General features: G+C 33.8%; 1 protein-coding gene across 1 annotated transcript; it reads left to right on the top strand.

Annotated features, from left to right (window-relative positions):
• Positions 1 to 8,442: 8,442 nt before the first annotated feature.
• On the top strand, positions 8,443 to 18,605 carry LOC127865707 (uncharacterized). The gene is made up of 2 exons (XM_052405656.1): positions 8,443 to 8,723; positions 17,314 to 18,605. The coding sequence occupies exon 2, from the start codon at positions 17,315 to 17,317 to the stop codon at positions 18,212 to 18,214; it is 900 nt and encodes a 299-aa protein (XP_052261616.1). The 5' UTR covers positions 8,443 to 8,723; position 17,314; the 3' UTR covers positions 18,215 to 18,605.
• The last annotated feature ends 4,501 nt before the right edge of the window (positions 18,606 to 23,106 follow it).

The raw sequence follows: 23,106 nt of genomic DNA on the forward strand, positions 1-23,106 counted from the left end.
GCGGTCGAGTAAAGCTATCTGTCATCGACGGAACATTCTGCCATCGACGTGACGCGTAATACGGTGTGATTAATAACCTCCGAGAACAGCGCCATTTTGTCGGTTCGACTTTTAATCGTGCGTCAATGTTCAAGTTCGCCTGATGTAACGTAGCCATCCTAGAGCGAGAAAACGCGCTTTCGGAGATAGAAAATCTATTGAAATGTGAAAGTTTTGTTTTTAATTAAAAATAAACACACAACGAAGCACAGAGGCATTTGCATGAAACTTTCCAGTCTAACAGAGTCAACTAGGCCGCTCATTCCGGTTCAGTCTCGCCTTTAATGTGACATCAGTGACGTCGCACCGATGACAACGCTTTCCGATCTATTGGCATTCGGTGGGAATACAGAACTGTTACGCTAAGAACGGCTTAGGACTGTTTACCATCAAGACCATTGCCCCTATTTTGAGATCCTACGGTCAATAATCGTGTGCCGATGTTGAAAGTCGCCGAATGTACCGTTGGTCTGAATGAGCAGAAAAATAATAAGAAGAAAACACACACTTTTACAGCAAGGGTGAGCGCTTTTTCGTAAATTAAAAAATAAAATAACATATTGAGGCTTTCGATGAAACTTTTTGGACCGCTGCTTCCGGTGCAGTCTTTCTTTTATGGTGACGTGTTGAAATCATTTTGCATTCTTAATCACATCCCTTCGTACATGTTTTCGTATGAGAACGGAAAGAGATATCTCAAACATGTTTAGTTTTTAGCTATGTAATAGTCTTGACTAAAGTTCAGGGTCAGATAATACTACAAGAACTTTACTAGAGATATAAATAACAAATCTTACATTGAACATCGCCAATTATAACGAATATAACGCTGTGCTATGCGAGAATGATCCGAATTTAAATATCTGAAATTATGGTCTTTGAATAAGGAATTATTGTTAAGTGTGTACATGTACCTTATTCGGAAGCCTGTATTTCGGACGATCACTTTCGGATATGTTATATATTAAATGTTGTTTGTGTTATTTAAGCTTGATTATATTATATGGACGTATTCTGTCACATTTCTTTTTATATCCTAATTGACGATAAACGCTGAAAACAAGTATTATGATGACGATATTAAGAAGATGGTATTGCCTAACTCAAACATAAATTAAAACAAGGCACAAAATTGCCACAAAACCAGGTTTTCAATTTGAAAAAAAAGTCTGATAAAGGGAGAAAAATCAAACTGTGCATTTTTACTGATTGTTCCTTGTTACCCCCTTGTGTCAAATTCAATCTATTTTTAGTCGTGGCGACCTTGATTTCAATTTGAATAAAATTCTGATAAAGGGAGACAATTCTAAATGTGCATTGTTACTGATTGTTCCTATTTATCCCCGTGTGTCAAATTCAATCTATTTTTAGTCGTGGCGACCTTGACCTTGGAGATATAGACGTAATTCTTTCGCATGACACACCGTCCAATGATTGTGAACAAATGTACCGAGTAAATTCTAAAATCTCACAATGAATGACATAGTTATGGCCCGAACAAGAACATTTATGGCCATTTTTTGACCTTTGAAATCAAAGTGTGACCATGACCTTGGAGATATGGACGTAAATCTTTCGCGTGACACACCGTCCAATGATGGTGAACACATGTGCCAAATGATTTAAAATCTCACAATGAACGACATTGTTATGGCCCGGACAAGCTTGTTCTGCCCGCCCGCCCGCCCGCCCGCCCGCCGAAATTCGCCAATCTAACCAAAGAATACTAAATATCAATGAAAATCATGGTATAGGTAGGTTCGAAGTTAAAAATATTGATTTCAATATATGTGTTCCTAGTTTTATTTAATAATAACACAGCTCATTATTCAGTTTTAATAAGGAATAAGGAACTGGTTCTTTATTCCTTATTCAAATCGAATAAGAAACTGGCATTTTCATACTAAACAAAATATTAAAATGAAACAAAGAGACCAATAAATTAATGAAAATCAGAGTAAATGTAGGTTGGGTATCAAAACATTAATTTCAGTACATCTCTACTATGTTTCATTTAATGATAACATAGTTCCTTATTCGGATTGAAAAAAAGGAATAAGTAAGGAACTGATTCCTTATTCCTTATTCAAATCAAATAAGGAACTGGCATGTTCATACTAAACAAAATATTAAAATGAACCAACGAGACCAAAAATCAATGAAAATCATTGTAAATATAGGTTTGGTATCAAGAACATCAATTGCAGCACATCTCTACTAAAATTCAATGATAACCTAGTTCTTTATTCGGATTGAAAAAGAAATAAGGAACTGGTTGATGTTGATTTCAATGTCAAGAAGATTTTATCTTTAACGAGCCTTATGAGAGAAGCGTACAAACACAGAGAAGACAATGACAAACAGAAACAAATTATGCGTTATGTTGCGAATGAACGAAATTTATGTAAAACAGTTCGACACGATAAGTCAGTCACGTGATCAATCTGTAAAAGAATAATACAATCTTAAACACGGCAAGAAGAAGTACCGTTTTAAAGGGACTGTCAACCACGAATGACGAAAAAAGAAAAGTTAAAAAATACCGTATTTTTTTTACAATCATTAGTTTATATTGATTAAAATTTCACGACTCGTATATTACATTACTTGAAATAATGTCATATTTTCAGTAAATTCGGTAATAAAAATTTCGCGATGTGAAATCGAAAGTACATCGTGACAAAAAGGTGAAATAATGATATACACACTATAAATAACGAAAGTAGATTGATCGTTTTATCTATAAAATATATACAATTCACTACGCATGCACAATATGCATTCCTGAGTTTACCACGTGACGATGATGATCAATCTACTGGCGTTATTTATAGTTAACTGGTAGTTACCTGGTAGACATACCCAGTAAAATTTATTACCGAATATACTGAAAATATGAAAACTTTACAACTTTTTTCAAGTAATGTAATATACCAGTCGTGATATTTTAATCAATATAAATTAATAATTGTAAAAAATACGGTATTTTACAACTTTTCTTTTCTTCGTCTGCGTGGTTGACAATCCCTTTAAGATGATAACTAATTTCTAAAACGCATGCAACGTTTTATTAAGAATTGTATTACAATAAAATATGCATAAAACACATGCACATTAAAAATGTAGTGTTTTTATATGCTTTCCATCATTTTTTTGTAACAATCGCGGTACAAGGTAGAACACTGTGTTCTAGATCGTAGGTTTTTAACGGATATTTTAAATTAATAATCGGATTTATGAATTGGTCAGTTAAAATCAACCTACTCCCAGCGATTATCTCCCCTAGCTGTTAACAGCGCTTAAAAACAGCCAACTCTCTATGCGAATATTAAAGGCTTACACATGAACATACTAATAAAGGTTGAATAATAATCACTCAAGTTTGACTAGTTAATTCTTAAGACAAGAATCGTGTGAGTGTGTTAATGTGTATTTAGTATAACTTATCGACATTTTTCATGGCGATAATTAATTTCTTTTATATGAACAAAGTGAATCTTCAGCTTCACAAGCAGCAGAAAAAAGGATTTAAAACAACATAAATAAATCAACATAATCACTCACTCACTGTGCAAAATTAGTTGAAATTATAAATAATATATAGTATAGATTAAATGTATCATAGTTTATAAATTATGTACTTCTATTTCAAACTCTTATACAAACACGATTTTTGAGATGCGTACGATGGGACTTTAAAGGGACTGTTAAACAGTCAAAAGCGTCGTTCGATGCGAATCGATATTTTGGCGAACTACGAGGATTGATTATATAGCTAAAAAATACCTCCGCATTTGACGTGATCGTTACGGTGGCACTAAGGTGACATCACCGCTCCAAACAAAAAAAAGTCGGGAAAACACAAGTTATGTTTTCCCGTCGCCAAAAAAAAAAATAACTCGGGGAAACACAAAATAAGTCTGTTTTCAGGAGTGTTTTTTTTTGGCGACGGGAAAACAAAAGTTTTGTTTTCACGTCTTTTTTTTTGGAGCGGAAACACAAGTTCTGCTTTCCCGTCTCTTTTTTTTGAGACTTGAAAACACAATCGCTATATTGTGCGCACAAGATAATCGGCCAATCACAGACGCGGATTATATGGAGGGAACATTTGAAAACGTCCTAAAGGCAAGTTCTGATATAACAAAACATACTACTACAACTACTACTACTACTACTACTACTACTACTACTACTACTACTACTACTACTACTACTGTTTTATATTACCTAAATGGTAAAACTGTAAGTATGTGTTAAAGAATCTGCGGTTAACGCTTTCTCCATTGACCGACGTCAATCAAAAATAATAGTTGCCAGAAGATATCATAAGGATTATTGGAACCGAGCAGACGGCGAAAATTACAGTTTGGCGACTAAAAAATAACCTGTCAGCACAAATGACTGTAATGTGGCTTGTCAAATTTACCTCGGCTGCCCGGATATTGGCAAACGAAATAATTTTGATCCAAATAGACCAGTGCACGGTGGCAAATGACACCTTAATGTGCATTGGTAGACAATTTAACGGCAATTCATGTCTGGTCAGGTTTACTCTGCAAAAGGAGTGCTGGAATTATTTTTTTATTGAGAAATGTATAATTCTCTGGAAATGCAGATTTCCCAAAATACAGAATTGATAAAGAATGTTTTCAACACGTTATATTTAAAGAAAAAATACATGTATTATATTAAATTCATAAACACAATGGTGTGATGCAATCAGAGATGAAGAAATCAAAAGTAAAAATAAAAAAATGCAAACATCTAAGGTTATCTATATGATCCTTTAATCTTGTGTTGACAAAAAAAAAAAAAGAAATAAGAAAAAAGAAAAGACATTTTCCAGTGTGTGTTTATATATAAATACGACCAATGATGTATAAATTGTACTAACAGATGTTAAGGCATAGAGAGAAACATTAATAGGTGCATTTAATGATATAGATATTTTTCAGTGTGTATAAATAAGCAATGCTGTATAAATGATGTTTACATTGTAATAACAGATGAAACTACAACAATTCTCACGGATAAATTCTAAGTCTGTGATAAAATAGTATTACAATTTTTCTCGGGTTATCGTATTCATATCTTAGGTATTTCTTGGCTCCTGCTATGCTTGGAATGAATTTATTTGTTTTAAACTTGTATAAGAATAGCTTTAAAATAAAATTACCTTATTTATGGTACTAGCAGACTTTGTTAAATATCCAAGAAGAAACATTTTCTTATCAATAAATGGAAAAGATTGTCCGGGTAACTTTTCGTCAATAAGTGTTTTAGATATCTGATATTCCCAAAATAAATGTTCTTAAGTTTCATCACTTTGTTTGCAAAAAGAACATAATAGATCATTAGTAATTTTCATTTTATTTAAGAGACTATTTGTTCCAAGTATTCTGTGAGTTAATCTATATTGGAACCACTGCACGTTCACGTCATTGGTTACTAAAAAGGGTAGCTCAAATATGCAAATCTATTCTTTTTCATTAATTGTGGCATGAAGTTTAGTACACCATTTTGCTTGAACTGATGGTTGTTCATATTATTTTTATAATGGTGTATAGTGTTTTTTGCTCCTGATTCTTTTTTCAATATAGGGGGCAAAAAGCGTTTAATAATTTGTTGGGTGGGACAATATATACAATATTTTTTTCATAAACTCATGTATTGCTCTTTTCACTCCTGTATAATGAATGAAATTGATGTTCAAATTATACGTTCTATTTATTTTATTTTAAGGAATAAAGGTTCCATTTTTTAAATATATCCCCTATACAATGAATTCCAGCATCAAACCATGACTTAAAGAAAATACTTTAATTTCCTATCAATATGTTTGGATTATAGAAAAGTGGATAATACATGAAATATTCTGTGTTTAATTCCAAATTATTACAATAAATTGAGAAGCTTTTACAAACATCTACCCAAAAAGGATTGGAAATTCTGTTAAATATCGTTTAAGCGTAATGATAACTGCAATTAAAGAGTTTATAAGTATCAAAATACAGTTTTGTGATATCTATCCAATATCCCAGACAGGATTGAAGTTTTTATTGCCATGTAAGTTTCAATGCTGGAATAAGTGCATCCAAATTGATCATTTTTAAACCTCCTTCATTATGTTCCTTAACTAGTGTTGTGCACTTTATTTTACTATGCCCATCTCAAATAAAACTGAGAATAGCAGATTTTATTGAATTTAATATGGATCTTATACCCTCTCCTCGCGCGCTGCTCTGCTTGTATGGTCTCACTAGACGCCACAAGCTGTCGACCCGAACCCCAGAACGGTTTCCCCAGCACGTTGAGCGTGGGTACCGCCGTCCTTCGACACTTCCATTATCTTCATGTGGCCAGCAAATCCCGGCCTGTATCTCTGACCAAGGTCTGCCACGCCCGTCTTCTACGCTGCCACCTTTGCTGTCCCCGTCCCTGTATGTGTCTGGAGTACTTTGATGCCTTGGATTGGAAGCTATTTAACATTTAGAGGGGGGGGGGGGGGGGGGGGGGGGTGGGGTAGTCGAAATTAGTCTTCCGAAACACGTTTTTGGTGGATTCATTCGACAGCGATTTACTTTCTTAGAAGTTGCGAGACGGTATGTTTTTGATTTCAATTATTGAAAGAGGACAGATTCATCTTTAAAATGATACCAGGTTCGGAAAAATTGATACGTCGGAAAGGCAAGAAAAATGCTGTGAACGTTGTCAGTTTTATAATGGGACCCTATGGGAATCGGAATTAGTGTAATATAACCTTAAAAAAGCACATTTACTGCAATGTCAAGGCCACAGGGATTCGTCTGCAAACACGATAAGTAGAAAATGAAATTTAATGAATGTTTTGATAATGTGATGCTAACATAGATGAGAGATGTCAATATTTTGGTTCAAAGGGAAGTTTTAGGTGGTTTTGGACTGTTCCGGATGGGAGGGGGACCCGGTATGAGCAAGTAAGGGTTACATTTCCAACAGATCTAGAATGTAAATATTAAATCGGGACAGGAGTTCCGGATCACTAATGAAACAAACGCCGTTTACAAATCCTAATTTTCACCGATATGCGAGTGTAATACCTCTTTGGAGGCGGATTTATGTCCGTTATCCTACACAAGTTTCAAAAGTTGGAATAATTTCATTCATCAATATTAAGCATAAACATCGGATTTCCTAGTCCACTCGGAACAGTAGTTTTGAATCAAGGAGAAATATTCCAGATCACGTGACTTTAACATTTACCAATGCTGGGGACGTTTCAAAATTATGTTTAAGTTAACTGACAAATAGCTTGCATATCAGCTGGTTAAGCAATTTTTAGAAGTAAAGGAAAAGACAAATGTATTTATACTGGTCATCCGTATTCTCGCGGTACTTAACGTTCAAATAAAAATTAAAGTTGAAATAAATACTTAATTTATAAATTATGGACTCCTTTGCGAAGATAAACAACTTTCCCGCTGATATCCATCAAATTTTCATTCATATAAATTATGTTTTATTTCGTGCCAAGCAGTTAATACACCATACTGTTCACTGATGCGTACGAGACGCCATATTCATATTCTCGCGGTAAGTATGTCAACAGGCTTTACGTCACTAAATCACAGTTAAAACATGATATCTGCACTGAAGCTTAACTTTTTAATAGTAACATCAATGATTAAAGATTAAATTTGATTTAAAATGAACATAAGTAGTTTAACAATCGTTTGAACTGCACAACAGTCGTAATGCTACTCCTCTTGACAATGCATGCACCTCAAGGGGCTTCCTCTTCTGATCATTTTAACATGTGTACACTGTTTCAGATGCACCCAATGTTTATAAATATCATATTGTCCCAATAAGATCAACTTCTCATCAGGAAAGTCTATTAGTCTTGGTGGAAAACTTTGAATACATGCATAAATCATCATAGATAATTGATCGTTGCACCTTGAAGACCCAACCCTCGTGATCATTCAGGTTCATCCTACCGTATAAAATTAAGTGGTTTAAGGCCTAATCTTTAAAATATGTTGTGTAACCTTAGTCATGTGGGCGGAGCTTGTAAAATTTGCATATTAGTGAGATCGGGAAAGTGCGAGCAGACGATGTGCAACAAGTTGTAAAAAGCTGAAATACTGAAAAATTGAATGTGAATATTGTTTAATTTGGTGGAAAAAATGTATTTCTCACGGATAACAATCCGACTTACCAAAATATTGCTCATTATGACTGAAAATACTGTTTTCTGACGGCAAAAGAAATTGGGTCACCAAATCTAACAGGTAAACAACACTAAAGGGGCGCAACCGAAATACCGCGGAAATAGGGATACCGCGAGAATACGGATGTTGACTATACTATCTGTGATTGAATGAACTGGTTAAACAGGTTTTGAAGGTGTTGCATGTTCAAGATTTCCTCATTCACAGATTTGTAGGTTTGGTCATTCAACAGGCAAGCAGGGTAGAGTGTTGAGGTTATTTGTTCATGCTCTGTGTGTTCAAAGACCTATCAATATACAAAGATTGGTAACATCCATTCAGACCAATAGAAATTATCAGAAATTCGAGCGGCGGAACCGAAATCTAGATCACGTGACATCAATCGAGCAGACGACGTCATTTTGAAGCCGAGTCGTGTAAACAATTGCCATCATCGTTATGGTTTTCACACCTGTCTTTATTGACTTTAAGGTAAGTATTATCGAATATCAATTAACCACCCATCGCTGTATTGTATCAATAAGTGTAAACGTCAATAATTAATCTAATTACGATGTAACTGTGCAGATAATTTGGTTATTATATCGCTATATTGAAATACAACGTAGTGGCAAGCGGGTGGGGGAAGGTTTCGCAAATCAGCTTCTTTCGACTAGTTTCCATAGTCATTTACAAGTAAGCTTAAAACAACTGAAAACTAAAGAATGTCTTGAATGTATTTAACTTAATGTCTTCGCCATAAAAAAACCTTTGTTACATATTTATATAATGTTCGTTTTTCAACTTTTTGTGAAAGAGTATTTAATAAAAAAACACACACACACACAGTACATATCTGTTGAGTGTAAACAAAAATTAAACAAATTGCAATATTCAGTTATTTTTTGGATAACAGACAGTAATTTCAAGCATAGATTTATTTATATTGAGAATGATTTATTTTTTGTTGTAAAACATATACTTAAAATTTAAGTTAATGTTCTGAAAGTTTTTTTGTGGTTGCAGTTTTGCATGCGAATACCTCAGAAATATATTTGCCGCCTTTTTTGTATAACTTTGCTGTTTATGGATAGATTTGGTTCATTTTGGACTTATTTCGTTTCATGTTCATATTGCTACATTGGTAGACTAAACTCATAGCACTATATTTAGTACACACTTGAATATCTCTTCTTGTAAGACATATACTTAAATGTTTCGGACATTGAAACATTGAGACAGGAAGACTTCAAAAATAGCTTGGACGCCTTTTTGTATAACTTTGCTATTTGTGGATAGATTTGTTTCATTTTGGACTTATTTTGTTTCATTTTCATATTGCTACATTGGTAGACTTAACTCTTAGCACTATATTTAGTACACACTTGAATATCTCTTCTTAAAAGACATATACTTAAATCTTTCGGACATGTACACATTGAGAAGGGAAGACTTCAAAATTAGCTTGGACGCCTTTTTGTATAGCTTTGCTATTTGTGGATAGATTTGGTTAATTGTACACTTATTTTGTTTCATTTTCATATTGCTACATTGGTAGACTAAACTCATAGCACTAGATTAAGTACACACTTGAATATCTCTTCTTGTCAGACATATACTTAAATGTTTCGGACATTGAAACATTGAGAAGGGAAGATTAAAAAAAAAACACGGACGCCTTTTTGTATAACTCTGCTATTTGTGGATAGATTTGTTTCATTTTGGACTTATTTTGTTTCATTTTCATATTGCTACATTGGTATACTAAACTCTTAGCACTATATTTAGTACACACTTGAATATCTCTTCTTGAAAGACATATACTTAAATGTTTTGGACATGTACACATTGAGAAGGGAAGACTTCAAAATTAGCTTGGACGCCTTTTTGTATAGCTTTGCTATTTGTGGATAGATTTGGTTAATTGTATACTTATTTTGTTTCATTTTCATATTGCTACATTGGTAGACTAAACTCATAGCACTATATTTAGTACACACTTGAATATCTCTTCTTGTAAGACATATACTTAAATGTTTCGGACATTTAAACATTAAGAAGGGAAGATTTCAAAAATAGCATGGACGCCTTTTTGTATAACTCTGCTATTTGTGGATAGATTTGTTTTATTTTGGACTTATTTTGTTTCATTTTCATATTGCTACATTGGTAGACTAAACTCTTAGCACTATATTTAGTACACACTTGAATATCTCTTCTTGAAAGACATATACTTAAATGTTTCGGACATTGAAACATTGGGAAGGGAAGACTTCAAAATTAGCTTGGACGCCTTTTTGTATAGCTTTGCTATTTGTGGATGGATTTGGTTAATTGTAGACTTATTTTGTTTCATTTTCATATTGCTACAGTGGAAGACTAAACTCATAGCACTATATTTAGTACACACTTGAATATCTCTTCGTGTAAGACATACACTTACATGTTTCATACATTTACACATTGAGAAGGGAAAACTTCGAAAATAGCTTGGACGCCTTTTTGAATAACTTTGCTATTTGTGGATAGATTTGGTTAATTGTAGCCTTTTTTTGTTTCATTTTCATATTGCTACATTGGTAGACTTAACTCATAGCACTTAATTTAGTGAACACTTGGATATCTCTTCTTGTATTACATATACTTAAATGTTTCTGACATGCATGCGTGTAGTGTCATCCCAGATAAGAATGTTCAGTCCGTACAGGCCAATTAGGGGTGACCATTTTCGCTTTAAAGTAATATTTCGATTATAAAGGAACACCGATCTAGGTTGGCGCTAAGGAAAAAAACTTAGTCGCCAAATCTAGGGGGGTCCGGGGGCATGCCCCACCTGAAAATTTTTGGATTCTAGATCGTCTGTGGTGCGTTTTGGGGCTATTTCCTGAGCAAAATTAAGACTATTTTTGTCTGAAATTAGCCCTTTTTTGCTTGAAAAATTTTCTTCGCTGGTGAGCCATTTGCTGACATTTTGCAGCCGATTTTTTTGTTTACATAGACAACGGTGACGTAGTGATAATGATACATTACCACCGTTAAACAGTTTTCGGTACATGTGGTATTTAGGTCAGAAACCACTAAAACAGCCCTCCCGTCTCGGTAGTAATTATACGATATTTTATGAAATCCAAACAATACTTTTTTAATTTTTTTTTGTTTTTGAAGAAATGCGTGAGAAATTACTTAGTCATCAGACTCATCATGAGACCGTCATTCCATGTCAAAAACCGTGAGACTCATGGCAAAACCGTGAGACTTGACAGGTAGACGTTTCTGATTCTGCATTCACGTCTGCGCTATATAAGACGTCTTCAGATCGCGAACTTAACATTTGGTCATTTCCTGAGCTTACATTATTTTTTCCGCTTTCTTTTCTAAAGAATTGTGTTAATTTCTGTTGCTTCGACTTTCCATATTGTTCGCAGCATCCATTTTTCCTGGAATCTGCAACTCGCTTTCTAAATCGGTCTTTCAAGTAGATTGGTTACATACTCTTTTCTTTCGCTACTCTCTATATATTATAGTCAACGAAGTCAACGGTTATATTCAACGGGGAACCAGTTAATCTTTCAAGTCGCAAAGCGACCGTAAAGGGAAGTTACTCATATCTACTTTTTTAGCCAATCAAAATCGTTGTTTCTTGGGAAATTAGTTTTTAGCATAGGTGCGTTTACGCACCTATGCTTATGGTATATACCACATTTCGAAAATCCACATCGATCGGTTGCCCTTTATGAAGCCTTACCTGATCAAAAATCAGACGAAATATCTATTTAATTTAGTATATGGTCATTCTTACAATTTTTATTTGGAAACGTTTTTCTAACGTTTTCTTCCAAGAATATTGCTGACACCGTTTTTAGTGAATTTTTCTAAGATCGTTTTATGTTAAAAAATCTTCTTATAACCTAAAACAAATTTCGTTCGTAAAACAATTCTATCTGCAATATAAATTTCAATCTCCTACGCAGTGGCCTCCCTTATACTAGAAGTTACTGACCGGGCGAAGCAAGGGAAGTAACTTCTGTGAGGAGTTTCTATAAAAATCTGCATTCAGAAATCTGTATTCAGAACTCAATCTGTTGTGCACGTCTGCATCTAACGCTTACCACAAGTTTTAAGACAAATTCTTGACGCAGACGAATAGGGTAGCGTCTATTTTCATTTGTGAAAAGAATAGTTCGATACAGATCTGTCCGTGCTTAAATTTTGAAAGGCTTGGGTAATTATTTTTCATAAGCGTTTCAAACACTGATGTAAATGGAAAGATTATCTATTTAAATAGTCGGTAATTGTTTGAAATTATTGATTTGAGAAATTCGCGGATGGCGATATCGAACTACATTATACCACGTGACGCCATTCTTCCCTGTATCTTGCACCTATGCTTTTAACGCCATCGGCGCTCTCGTTTGGCTATGTCAATGCCATAACTCCGCCCATCTGATTAAATGACAATTCCGTACTGGTCGATTCGATAACGTTGAATCGTAACATCTAGAGCATAGGCCATTACACGGCACGCTTCAGTGATTATCACGTAAATCGCCAAGTAACCCAAATATTCGAAAAGCATGACCACTTAAGACATTAGCCATGTGGATTATCGACCTAGGCCGTGGTCATTATCCCCTGGGGCCTTTCCGGTAAGGGTGTTATCTGTGTAATCTTAGCGATGTTTCTGGCGATTTATACGGTCTGAAAACAGGCATTTAGAGTGTGCATTTGTATAGCATAGGGTCTATTTTTTTCAATCGCCAATTTCATGAAAATCTTATTTTTAATCGCCAGCCAGAAATTGTAATCGCCAATGGCGATTTTGGCGATCGGTAACGCTAACGTAGACCGATCTGGGACGACACTTAACGCATACGCATTAATCTCATTTTTCCCAGAGGTTTCTCTGATATTGTCATAATAAGATTGTTTTGAGCTTGTAAAATGTTTGTTTTACTTCAATATGTTTTGCTTATAGACCAATTCACGCGTGACGTCACGCGCACCTGCGTATCTTTATCCGTGCTACTCTGGTAGGCAAAAGAAAGACACGATCAAAGGGGAGATATCGAGCACGATATTTATTGTCACGCTCTACATCTATATTAAATACATTATTTAATATATTTTGACATGTATACGATCATTTTTAGATTTTAGATTTAAACATCCCAAAAGTTGTTGTACTGTACTCAAACAAATAAGAATAAAAACAAACAATAAATAGATCGATTCCATGCACACAGCATTTTAACCTACCACTATGATAATCCATAATCCATCTGTTATTAAGTATGTACAATTGCTGCAACTAAAGAACAGGGTCTGAACTAATAACACTTTGTTTATGTGTTAAGGAATCTTTGAGTATCAGATCAAATTTGTTAAATCGTATAACGTAATTTACCCATTGTTCATCTTATGTACCCCAATATACATTTGATTTATTCATACTCGTGTTTGTTGAAATATGTTTTCTGGCGCGTATCAATATCAACCACATGACTGTGATGTTGACGAGGTACATTGTGCAAGTCAACTAAAAAAAGTCTTCCAAAACATTGAACTAAATTTTACAATTATATCATTCTGTAATCTGACCATAGCTGATTACATCAATGCACACATTATAAACTCGGTAGTATTATTGGCAAAATATTTTATTTTTAAAGGGATCTTTTCACGCTTTGGTAAATTGACAAAATTGAAAAAAGTTGTTTCAGATTCGTAAGTTTTCGTTTTAGTTATGATATTTGTGAGGAAACAGTAATACTGAACATTAACCATGCTTTAATATAGCCATTATATGCATCTTTTGACGATTTTAAAACCTAAAAATTATAAAGCGTTGCAACGCGAAACGATTGAATAATTTGGAGAGTTCTGTTTTTGTCGTTAAATTTTGTGAAACTACGAAGATTGCTTATATAAGGTATAAAATACGTCAAGAATGTGTACTCGGCGGAATAGCTCAGTAGGCTAAAGCGTTTTTACTTCAGGACTCTGGCAGGACTCCAGGGGTCACTGGTTCGAAACCTGCTCCGGGCAATGTTCTTTTCCTTTTTTTAATTTTTTTCTTGATTTTTTACTGGAGCTTTTACGATCCAATGTTTACATTTATCAATATAAAGCATTTAATGAATAAGTTAAAAAAATACCAAAATCTGTGAAAAGGCCCCTTTAAATGCAAACAGGCAAACCGGAAAAAAACAACACCATAAATAGATTTTCTTGTGTCCTTTAAATAATATAATTTAACAAAAGGAATTAATCGCGACTTTACAAAATAAATTACATATATTGTATATTCGTTGTGCGCTTTTTATGCTCAATGGGTACACCTACCCTAAAAAAAAAATGTAAATATACTTTGTGACATAGTTTCACCTACCTTAAAGCAACATATATGTATTTTTATTGTTATATACAAAATATATTATGTTGACGATGGGAGTAAAAAGGAAATTACTAAAAAAAGTATTGTCTGTCTGTCTAGGAAAACTAACACTTTGACACATTAAATTAATTTAATTTAATTGGTTTGATTTGATTGTTTGCATCAATCTTAAAATCGTGTTAGCCTTTGTATTCCGGTGTTTAATTGCCCCCTTTGTTCGGCACAAGCCGATTATCTCGTTTTGATCAGATATTGTCCCTACTTAACTAACAGCAAAGTGTCATAAACTACAGCAGGGACCTATACAAACAATAGGTCCCTGACCACAGGTGGTATATGAAAGTCTGGTCATTAAACACAATTGATGATACCACCATGTCTTCTCTTTCTAGTAGTATTGAGCAGTTATTTGGGGTTGAGTAATATACCGCCAAAGTTCAACTGTTCAATTAGATATGCTACATATCGTAAAAAAATATAAAGTAATTTGTCCAGTATATATTAACAGAAAATGTACGCTTTGAAAATACTAGCCTGTTTGCCGGTAATTTATAACAAAACGTATTTAATAAATGGTAAATGTACATATAATCATTAAACGTATTTAGCGGGTACCGGTTAATGAAAACTACGTCATTCCGTTTGAAGATTGAATGTTACGGCCATGCACAAACGACATCATGAAAACAAGAAATTACGTATGACTACCGGGGTAAATAATATTTACGAAAAATAAAAAACAATGTAGATATATATTATAACATGTAAGATATTTGTCACTCATATACACTTGTCAAGGAAATTCAATATACATGAATTCACAGGTTAATTTGCATCATGTGAAGTTGCGTTTTTCAGTTGTATGTTACGATTCATCTATAGTGTTATTCACCTTAAAAACAAATCATCCAATTTAAAAGAAAATGATCATAACATTTAAATACTGTCATGCACTTCGCTTTTAATAGGGCTTTGTTGTACCGGTATGTCAGATTTTAATGCACCCCTTTTCTTTCACTCATTTTTTTTTACCACACTTTCATACTCATACAATTGATAATTATAATTATATAATGGGATGCTTTATTATTTTTTGTAATTTTTGAAGTCCTTCTGCAAAAAAATACAACGGCTAATGCATAGCTTTGTTTTGTGAAATTGTCGGTGTTTAGTCTTCAGACCACCTTTACCTTGATGCTAATGACTAACGAGTATATATTTTTTTATAGATAAGAATACATGTATTAATTAAACAATATTGACATTAAAAATGCAATATCTTTAATAGTATTTAGGTGTTATGATGTTGTTGTTAATGTTTTCGATATATTGACTAAACACGTGCCGGTATTTATATTACATAGTGTTTATCGTAACTGTACCCAGTGCTTTTGCCTACCAGCGCATCGCGCATGCGCGAAAATTCGGAATCAAAACAATAACAATGAATTGGTCTATTAAGGACTGAAGGACTTATTTCAATAAAATCGTCTTGAGAATTTTGCGAGTATATTTTGAATAAATGTGCACTTTTACACTCTTTTTAAAGTAAACAAATAACTAAATTAAAAAAAATCATTTGGCTTTGATCATTGAACCGGAAAAAAACACATCGCGTCTAATGCATAATCAGATAAATAAAACAAACGTCAGCATATGCATGTAACAATATTCGATATGGAGGTAAAAAGTGGATTTAACAGGACACAATAAGAAAGATGGTCTCGCTAGTTCAGTGAACTCTGATCTTCACAAAGATTATAATAAAACCTTTCTAATCAAATACGCCTATTGAAGGTTTTCTTACATTGGCAATCAGCGATTAAAACGAATTTAGTCGAATGAGAAAATCAAATGTCTCTTTAAAAGTATTGTTAACAATACCAATACTAAAGTTTTGTGGTGCTAAGTGAATAACAATGCATGCGTAATTTTAAATGTCGATTCAGCAGACGGTTCATCCAGTGGGTATAATTTCCGATAATTTCCGATCAAACAATTATTACATGTAAATGAACTATAAAACATAAGTTTCGGACCAGGATAAAAGATCAGCCTTTGAAATGTTCACACTGTATAACAATGTTGATTTTAAATTATATGTAGTGGTTGATCCTCGTAGATTGCATTTTATGATACAATTTACTCTTTATTAAAAGCAACGCTTTGTTATATGGTACGAGTGAATCGGAGCGATAGGTCTTTGCGAAACACCGTTATGGTTTATTGAAATCTGTGTTATATTGTTTTAACCTTGGTCAATAGTAAGTTGCGTCAATTGCTTATTCATCAATAATTTACAAGCGCAGGCCTAACCATTAATTATTTAATAAGTAACCTTTGCTAAAAATCATGAATCGTCAGAATTTCTTCTACATTTATAACTGCAAATATGTTTCTTCTGCTACTGCTGCTTTGCTGCTACAACTACTACTTCTTCTACTATTTATAAATATTTCTTCTTATGCTTCTGCTAAACATGAAAAACAAAACTGTTTATTGTGAATAAATAAATAAGTTCTGTTCTCATTTTTGTCTAAGAGGATACTAATGTTATTATTACGATTAGTATGTGGACGATTATTATTACATGTTCATACTTCAATTTCTCTCACGCATACTTTATGTTGATGAAACCATATCTGCACATATAATATGTACATTTATATGAACATTTATTTTTTGCAGGATGCCGCGGAAGAAACGCAGTAAGGGCTTTTGTACACAGAAGTACCTATGGAAAAAACCTAAGGTCACAACCAGCAGGGATGAAACAATACCTGCTCTATCGGATGAAAATATACCTGCTCTATCGGATGAAACAATACCTGCTCTATCGGATGAAATAAAACCTGCTCTATCGGATGAAACAATACCTGCTCTATCGGGATTGTCAAATGATTCATGTTCTGGCAACAGTCCAACGTGTAGTAATGTTTATGTCCAAACCTGTGATGAGGGGAATGACCATGACTACTGTGTTCATTTAGATGATGATTCAGGGTTGCTGAATACAGGATTCATTGATAATGGTCCAGACATAATGAACATGGAAGATGAGACGGACATTTTGAATCGTGGATTTTTGGAAGACTTTGAACAGAATGCAAATGGGAAAACAACACTAAATCATCAGGAATGTGACATTGAGGAGGTGGAGGTTGATTGTGTTGACTTTTTAAAACTACAGACTGAAGTTCAGGAAAATATCAGTCAGGATTTCATGGTTTGTAAAGACAGAAGCAAATTGACATTGATGCAGATGTACTCGCACAGTGATGCTGCCTCCGTAAAACAGTCCATAGAGGTGCACTCTGACTTCAAATGCAATTTGTTCGTGCATAGAAAACCAGTGCCTCGTAGTCATGTCATTTGGACAGATCTGCCATTGTTATTTGACAGGGTTTCTGTGATGATGGAACTTTGTAGGAGACTTGCTGTGAACTCTTTCTGTAGTCTGCAGCTGCAAGAAGTAATTAATATGAATAAACTATATGTATTAGACTTGACCGTATTTATTTTGTTTAAATCTGTACAGATCTTGCAAAGTATCCATGTTGGTCACCTGTTTAACACAAAAATGTTATAGAAATGTTGTTCTTTCATTTTATGAATCTCGTTCTGAGAAAATTGGACATAATGTTTTTGCGTAAATTGTCATTCCAGATTAGCCTGTGCAGTTCATACAGGCTAACCAGGGACGACACTTTCCGCTTATATGACATTTTTCGTTTAAATAAAGTCTCTTCTTAGTAAAAAACCAAATAAGGCGTAAAGGGTCGTCCTTGATTAGCCTTGGTGGACTGCACAGGCTAATCTGGGATGAAACTACGCACAAGCATTATGTCCAGTTTTCTCGAAACGCGACTCGTGTAATGAAACAACATTTCTTCAATAAAAAGGTATTTCGTTAATTAATTATTAACTGTTGTGTAATGTTGTATGTTGTTAAATATGCTATTAAACTATCAAATAATTTACATGCGTTTTTTCGTTTGTTAATTCTATGCAACGCTTACCCTCGATGGGGGATACGTTCTGCTTAGGTACTACGGTATACTTTTGCTCAATGCAATTCAGCATGGACACCTTTTATTGCTTATAACGTATATAATAATTTATTTCTACAGAGAATTTAAATGTGTGCGTAAGGCTACAAAATGCGAAAGAAGCATAGGAAAACGGGGCTTAACAACTTATTTACGTAATTTGTCCGTTTTTTCCAAAGATGTATCAGTATATTGTTAGGTATTTGTTTTTTCCTGTTTTCCTTACTTTAATGGTCTATTTCCTAAAACAAGAACTATTTTAATAACCGCTGTTTCGACTTCTGAATTTCAAAGAGATACATGAAAACCCGTTATAGCGTACCTTTGAGATTTTTGTCATGCTTTTTCAAGACGTGACCCCGGAACCCGGAAATACTTTTATATTCCATTTTGCACTCTGGACAAATATAAATTGCAATTTGCTTCCCATTTGAATTATCAATAGCATCTTCGTCTGCTGTATATTCTCCTAAAATTTCATCGAGGTCTAAATCATCATCCCATGAAAAAAAATCGGTTTTGTTATATTTTGCCATGTGAATATGTTGTACATGAAAAATAATATGATATTCTTATGTTAAAACTAATACGTTTGTAGGAATGTTGTGTAGGTTAATCCAGGGGTCTGTCACGGGGTCTTATTTTGGGAAATCATGTTAAAAAAAGGTGCGAAATCTGTCAACCTAATATGCAAGTGTACTAATCTGACATCTGTTGAAGCTACACTGGCCTGCTAACTTCCCGAGATTCTCCTTCAGTAGACGTTCAACTGGCGCCGGTTTGAATTTAAACTACCGTGAATGCTCCTTCAATATGTCTGAAAAGTGATTTAAATAACAAGAATTTGTAACTACTCGTTTCGTTTTATTACAATATTCTAGGCGTCTTCTTTGTTTAATCTCGGATCTTAAATAAACATGTTTATTAATAGATCAATGAATCTCTATGGAAATATCCACCAATAAACATTGTTTAAGGATAGATCTTTGCTACTAATAACTACAACAATTACTAATGTGTTATAAGATTGTTCTTTTTAGCGTACATACAATATTTCCCGCATGCATGACTGCAAAATTGGACGCTTATTTGACTTAAAACTTTTGAATAAACAATTTTTGATGATTCTTTGAACCGATGAATTAGTGACATTAAAATTAAAGAATTTTATTACCATAAAGATTATGTTTATTACATCGGTCATGTAATTATTTAAAGCAGTATTCTGTACCACCAAAGACACCAGCAAGTTACGTTCATTTGATTTGATAACCGTTCAAATTTTGCGAATCAATCGACACGTTACTGACGATCTCGTTACAGACGAACTATTCGTTGTACCTAGCCTTTGGCCACGTGACTAAATCTCGTTCCCTCCGGGAGAAAATCCGCGATAACCCGATAACGCTTATCTTTGTATATTGATAGGTCTTTGGTGTGTTTAAAGGTTAATATTCTGCTTTATGTGTTTCAGTGAGTTTTATGAGAGCAGACGGATGACTTGAGATAGAAAGGGGCATTGGTTCCGGACATTAACGAGTATATCCTCTGTGTGCCTAATTTCGATCAGGTGCCTAAGTTCGATCAGTTTTTTATGACGTATTTTCGAATACCAGCACTTACATCACGCGCCAGCCTTCCTGCAAAAACTCATAACAGAAGTCGTAATTCCGTCAACCTCTCGTAAAAAATGCGGTTTAAACAGGTCTTTATGAATAACCACGGACTCTAGATTACACGGATAAGAAACGGGACCGTTACGCCAAATATCTTGTTGTGTCTAAGTCACGTGACCGTGTCGTAACTATCGATCTTTTATCGAAGCGCCGAGGTTATAAATTTGATGTACCCACTCACGTATTTTGTTAAATTATAGTTTCATTTCTAGGCCGATTTTGATAAATTATATATCATTAGAAAGCTTACGTAACGTAGTTTTCAGATATATCAATATATATTAAGTTTTTCTTCTGATTTCGGCAGCCCGGCGAGTTATAACTTTAACTTTTGCAAATAACATACCGTTTTGGAGTTTTAGAATCTAGATTTACGGTTGACATGTTCGTACTTTATACCGATTTGTAGCGTTTATATTTGGAGTTCAGTTTTAAAAATAATGTCTTGCTTAGGAGAATAGAATTCTGTATACGATAGAAAAAAAAATTGTTTAAAAACGAAAGTAATTAAGGAATGAAGGCGGGAAAATGTAGCGCGCGTTCCTAACGCACTGAACTGATGCTACAGTCTTGGCGATTATGCTTTTGTTTAGATACCGGCCATTGAATTTCGTTTGCCATGATTATTATATTTTTTATGAAATATATTGAAATATTTTGTTCTAGAGACATATCCATAAAGCTAAGTATTAATGAAGCTTAATAAATTTACGATTTCAGCTCTTGATTATAACACAGAAAGGGTGTTAATTTTATGATGAAACAGCGTATACAAATGTATAGCGGACCCTCTTGATATTTTTCAGCTTTGCATACTTCAAATATAATGGGTGTCAAAACATTCATCGTTTGTTGTTTATTATCAAAAATGTAATTATGTAAAATTATATGAAAGGTTATTAACCATAAATTATCAATTAATTAAAATTATTTAAAGATTCTTGAAAATCACGGTTAACTGTCTATGCATGTATATTAAAATATCTTTATAAGTTAACAGAGTTATAAATATATAGAATTCTAAATTAAAACTCTGTATTATTTGTATTTTTCGGAAAGATTATTTAACCACGTTATGGTCAAATGAGAATGCTGTTTTTAATTATGTTGTTCCGTACACTACCATACACTCTTTATAGGACTACGAAATGACGGAGTTTTTTACCGGTACCCGCCAAATACGTTAAATGTTAAGTATTAGATTTTTTAAATGTTTAAAATGTACATGTATAGGTATTAAGCACTTATAATTATTGTGATTTAGCTGGCTGACATCTATACAGTATTTAGTTTATGGCAATCTGTATGGGCAGATGACTATAAATGTTTTCAATACGCTACGTATCTTATAAACGCAAAATTGAGTATTTGGCGTTACATTACTCCAAGAAATGACCACAAAAACCACGAGAAGACATGGAGGTATCATAAAAAGTGTAATCTGACCAGACATTGCCACCTGTGGTTAGGGACCAATATACAAGTATAGGTCCCTGCTGTGGCGTATGACACCATAGTGTTATTTAGTATTGGTCGGCACAGTATCTGATCATAACGAGATAATTGGTTTGTGCTGAACACAGGGGCAATAAAACCACAGATCTATCAATAAACAAGATTATTGAGATATCTTTTTTTCAACACCGCGATAAAAATGCTCAAACCATGGACTCTAGATTACACGGATAAGAAACATGGCAACATTCTCAGAATCATCACTGCTATATGTGTAATCACCTAACAATTCGTCTAAAAATAATTTATATATTTGAGTTGAAGACGATGTACTGTTGTTTAAGTCTGAATAAACTATCTGTCTGCCTGTCTAAATCCAAGCCGTCATCCTCCCGGTGAAAAAAAATCTGATTTTCAATAGTTGGACATGATGCCCTGATGTCAAAATACGAAATGACCCGCGTAACACGGACCGTGATTTTCAAGAATCTTTAATAAATTGATAATTTAAGGTAAATAACATTTCAAATAATTATACATAATTACCTTGTTGATAATAAACAGCAAACGATGAATGTTTTTGACACCCATTTTATTTCAATTATGCATGCAAAGCCGAATAATATCGAGAGGGTCCGCTATATACGCTGTTTCTTCATAAATTTTACACCCTTTCTGTGTTATAAACAAGAGCTGAAATCGTTAATTTATTAAGATTAATTAATAATAAGCTTTATTGATATGTTTCGTGAACAAAATACTACAATATATTCCATAAAAAATATAATAAGATGGCAAAAGAAATTCAATGGCCGGTTTCTAAACAAAAGCATAATCGCCAAGACCGTAGCATCAGTTCAGTGCGTTAGGAACGCACGCTACATTTTCCCACCTTCATTCCTTAATTACTTTCGTTTTTAAACAAATTTTTTTTCTATCGTATACAGAATTCTATTCTCCTAAGCAAGATGTAATTTTTAAAACTGAACTCCAAATATAAACGCTACAAATTGGTATTAAGTACGAACATGTCAACCGTAAATCTAGATTCTAAAACTCCAAAACGGTATGATATTTGCAAAAGTTAAAGTTATAACTCGTCGGGCTGTCGAAATCAGAAGAAAAACTTAATATATATTGATATATCTGTTTACTACGTAACGTAAGCTTTCTAATGATATATAATTTGTCAAAATCGGCCGAGAAATGAAACTATAATTTAACAAAAGACGTGAGTGGGTACTTCAAAATGTATAACCTCGGCGCCTACCTGTACGCTAATCGTAAAAGATCGATAGCCA

This window comes from Dreissena polymorpha, chromosome 2 (genome assembly GCF_020536995.1).
Source record: "Dreissena polymorpha isolate Duluth1 chromosome 2, UMN_Dpol_1.0, whole genome shotgun sequence".
Taxonomy (NCBI): Eukaryota; Metazoa; Mollusca; class Bivalvia; order Myida; family Dreissenidae; genus Dreissena; species Dreissena polymorpha.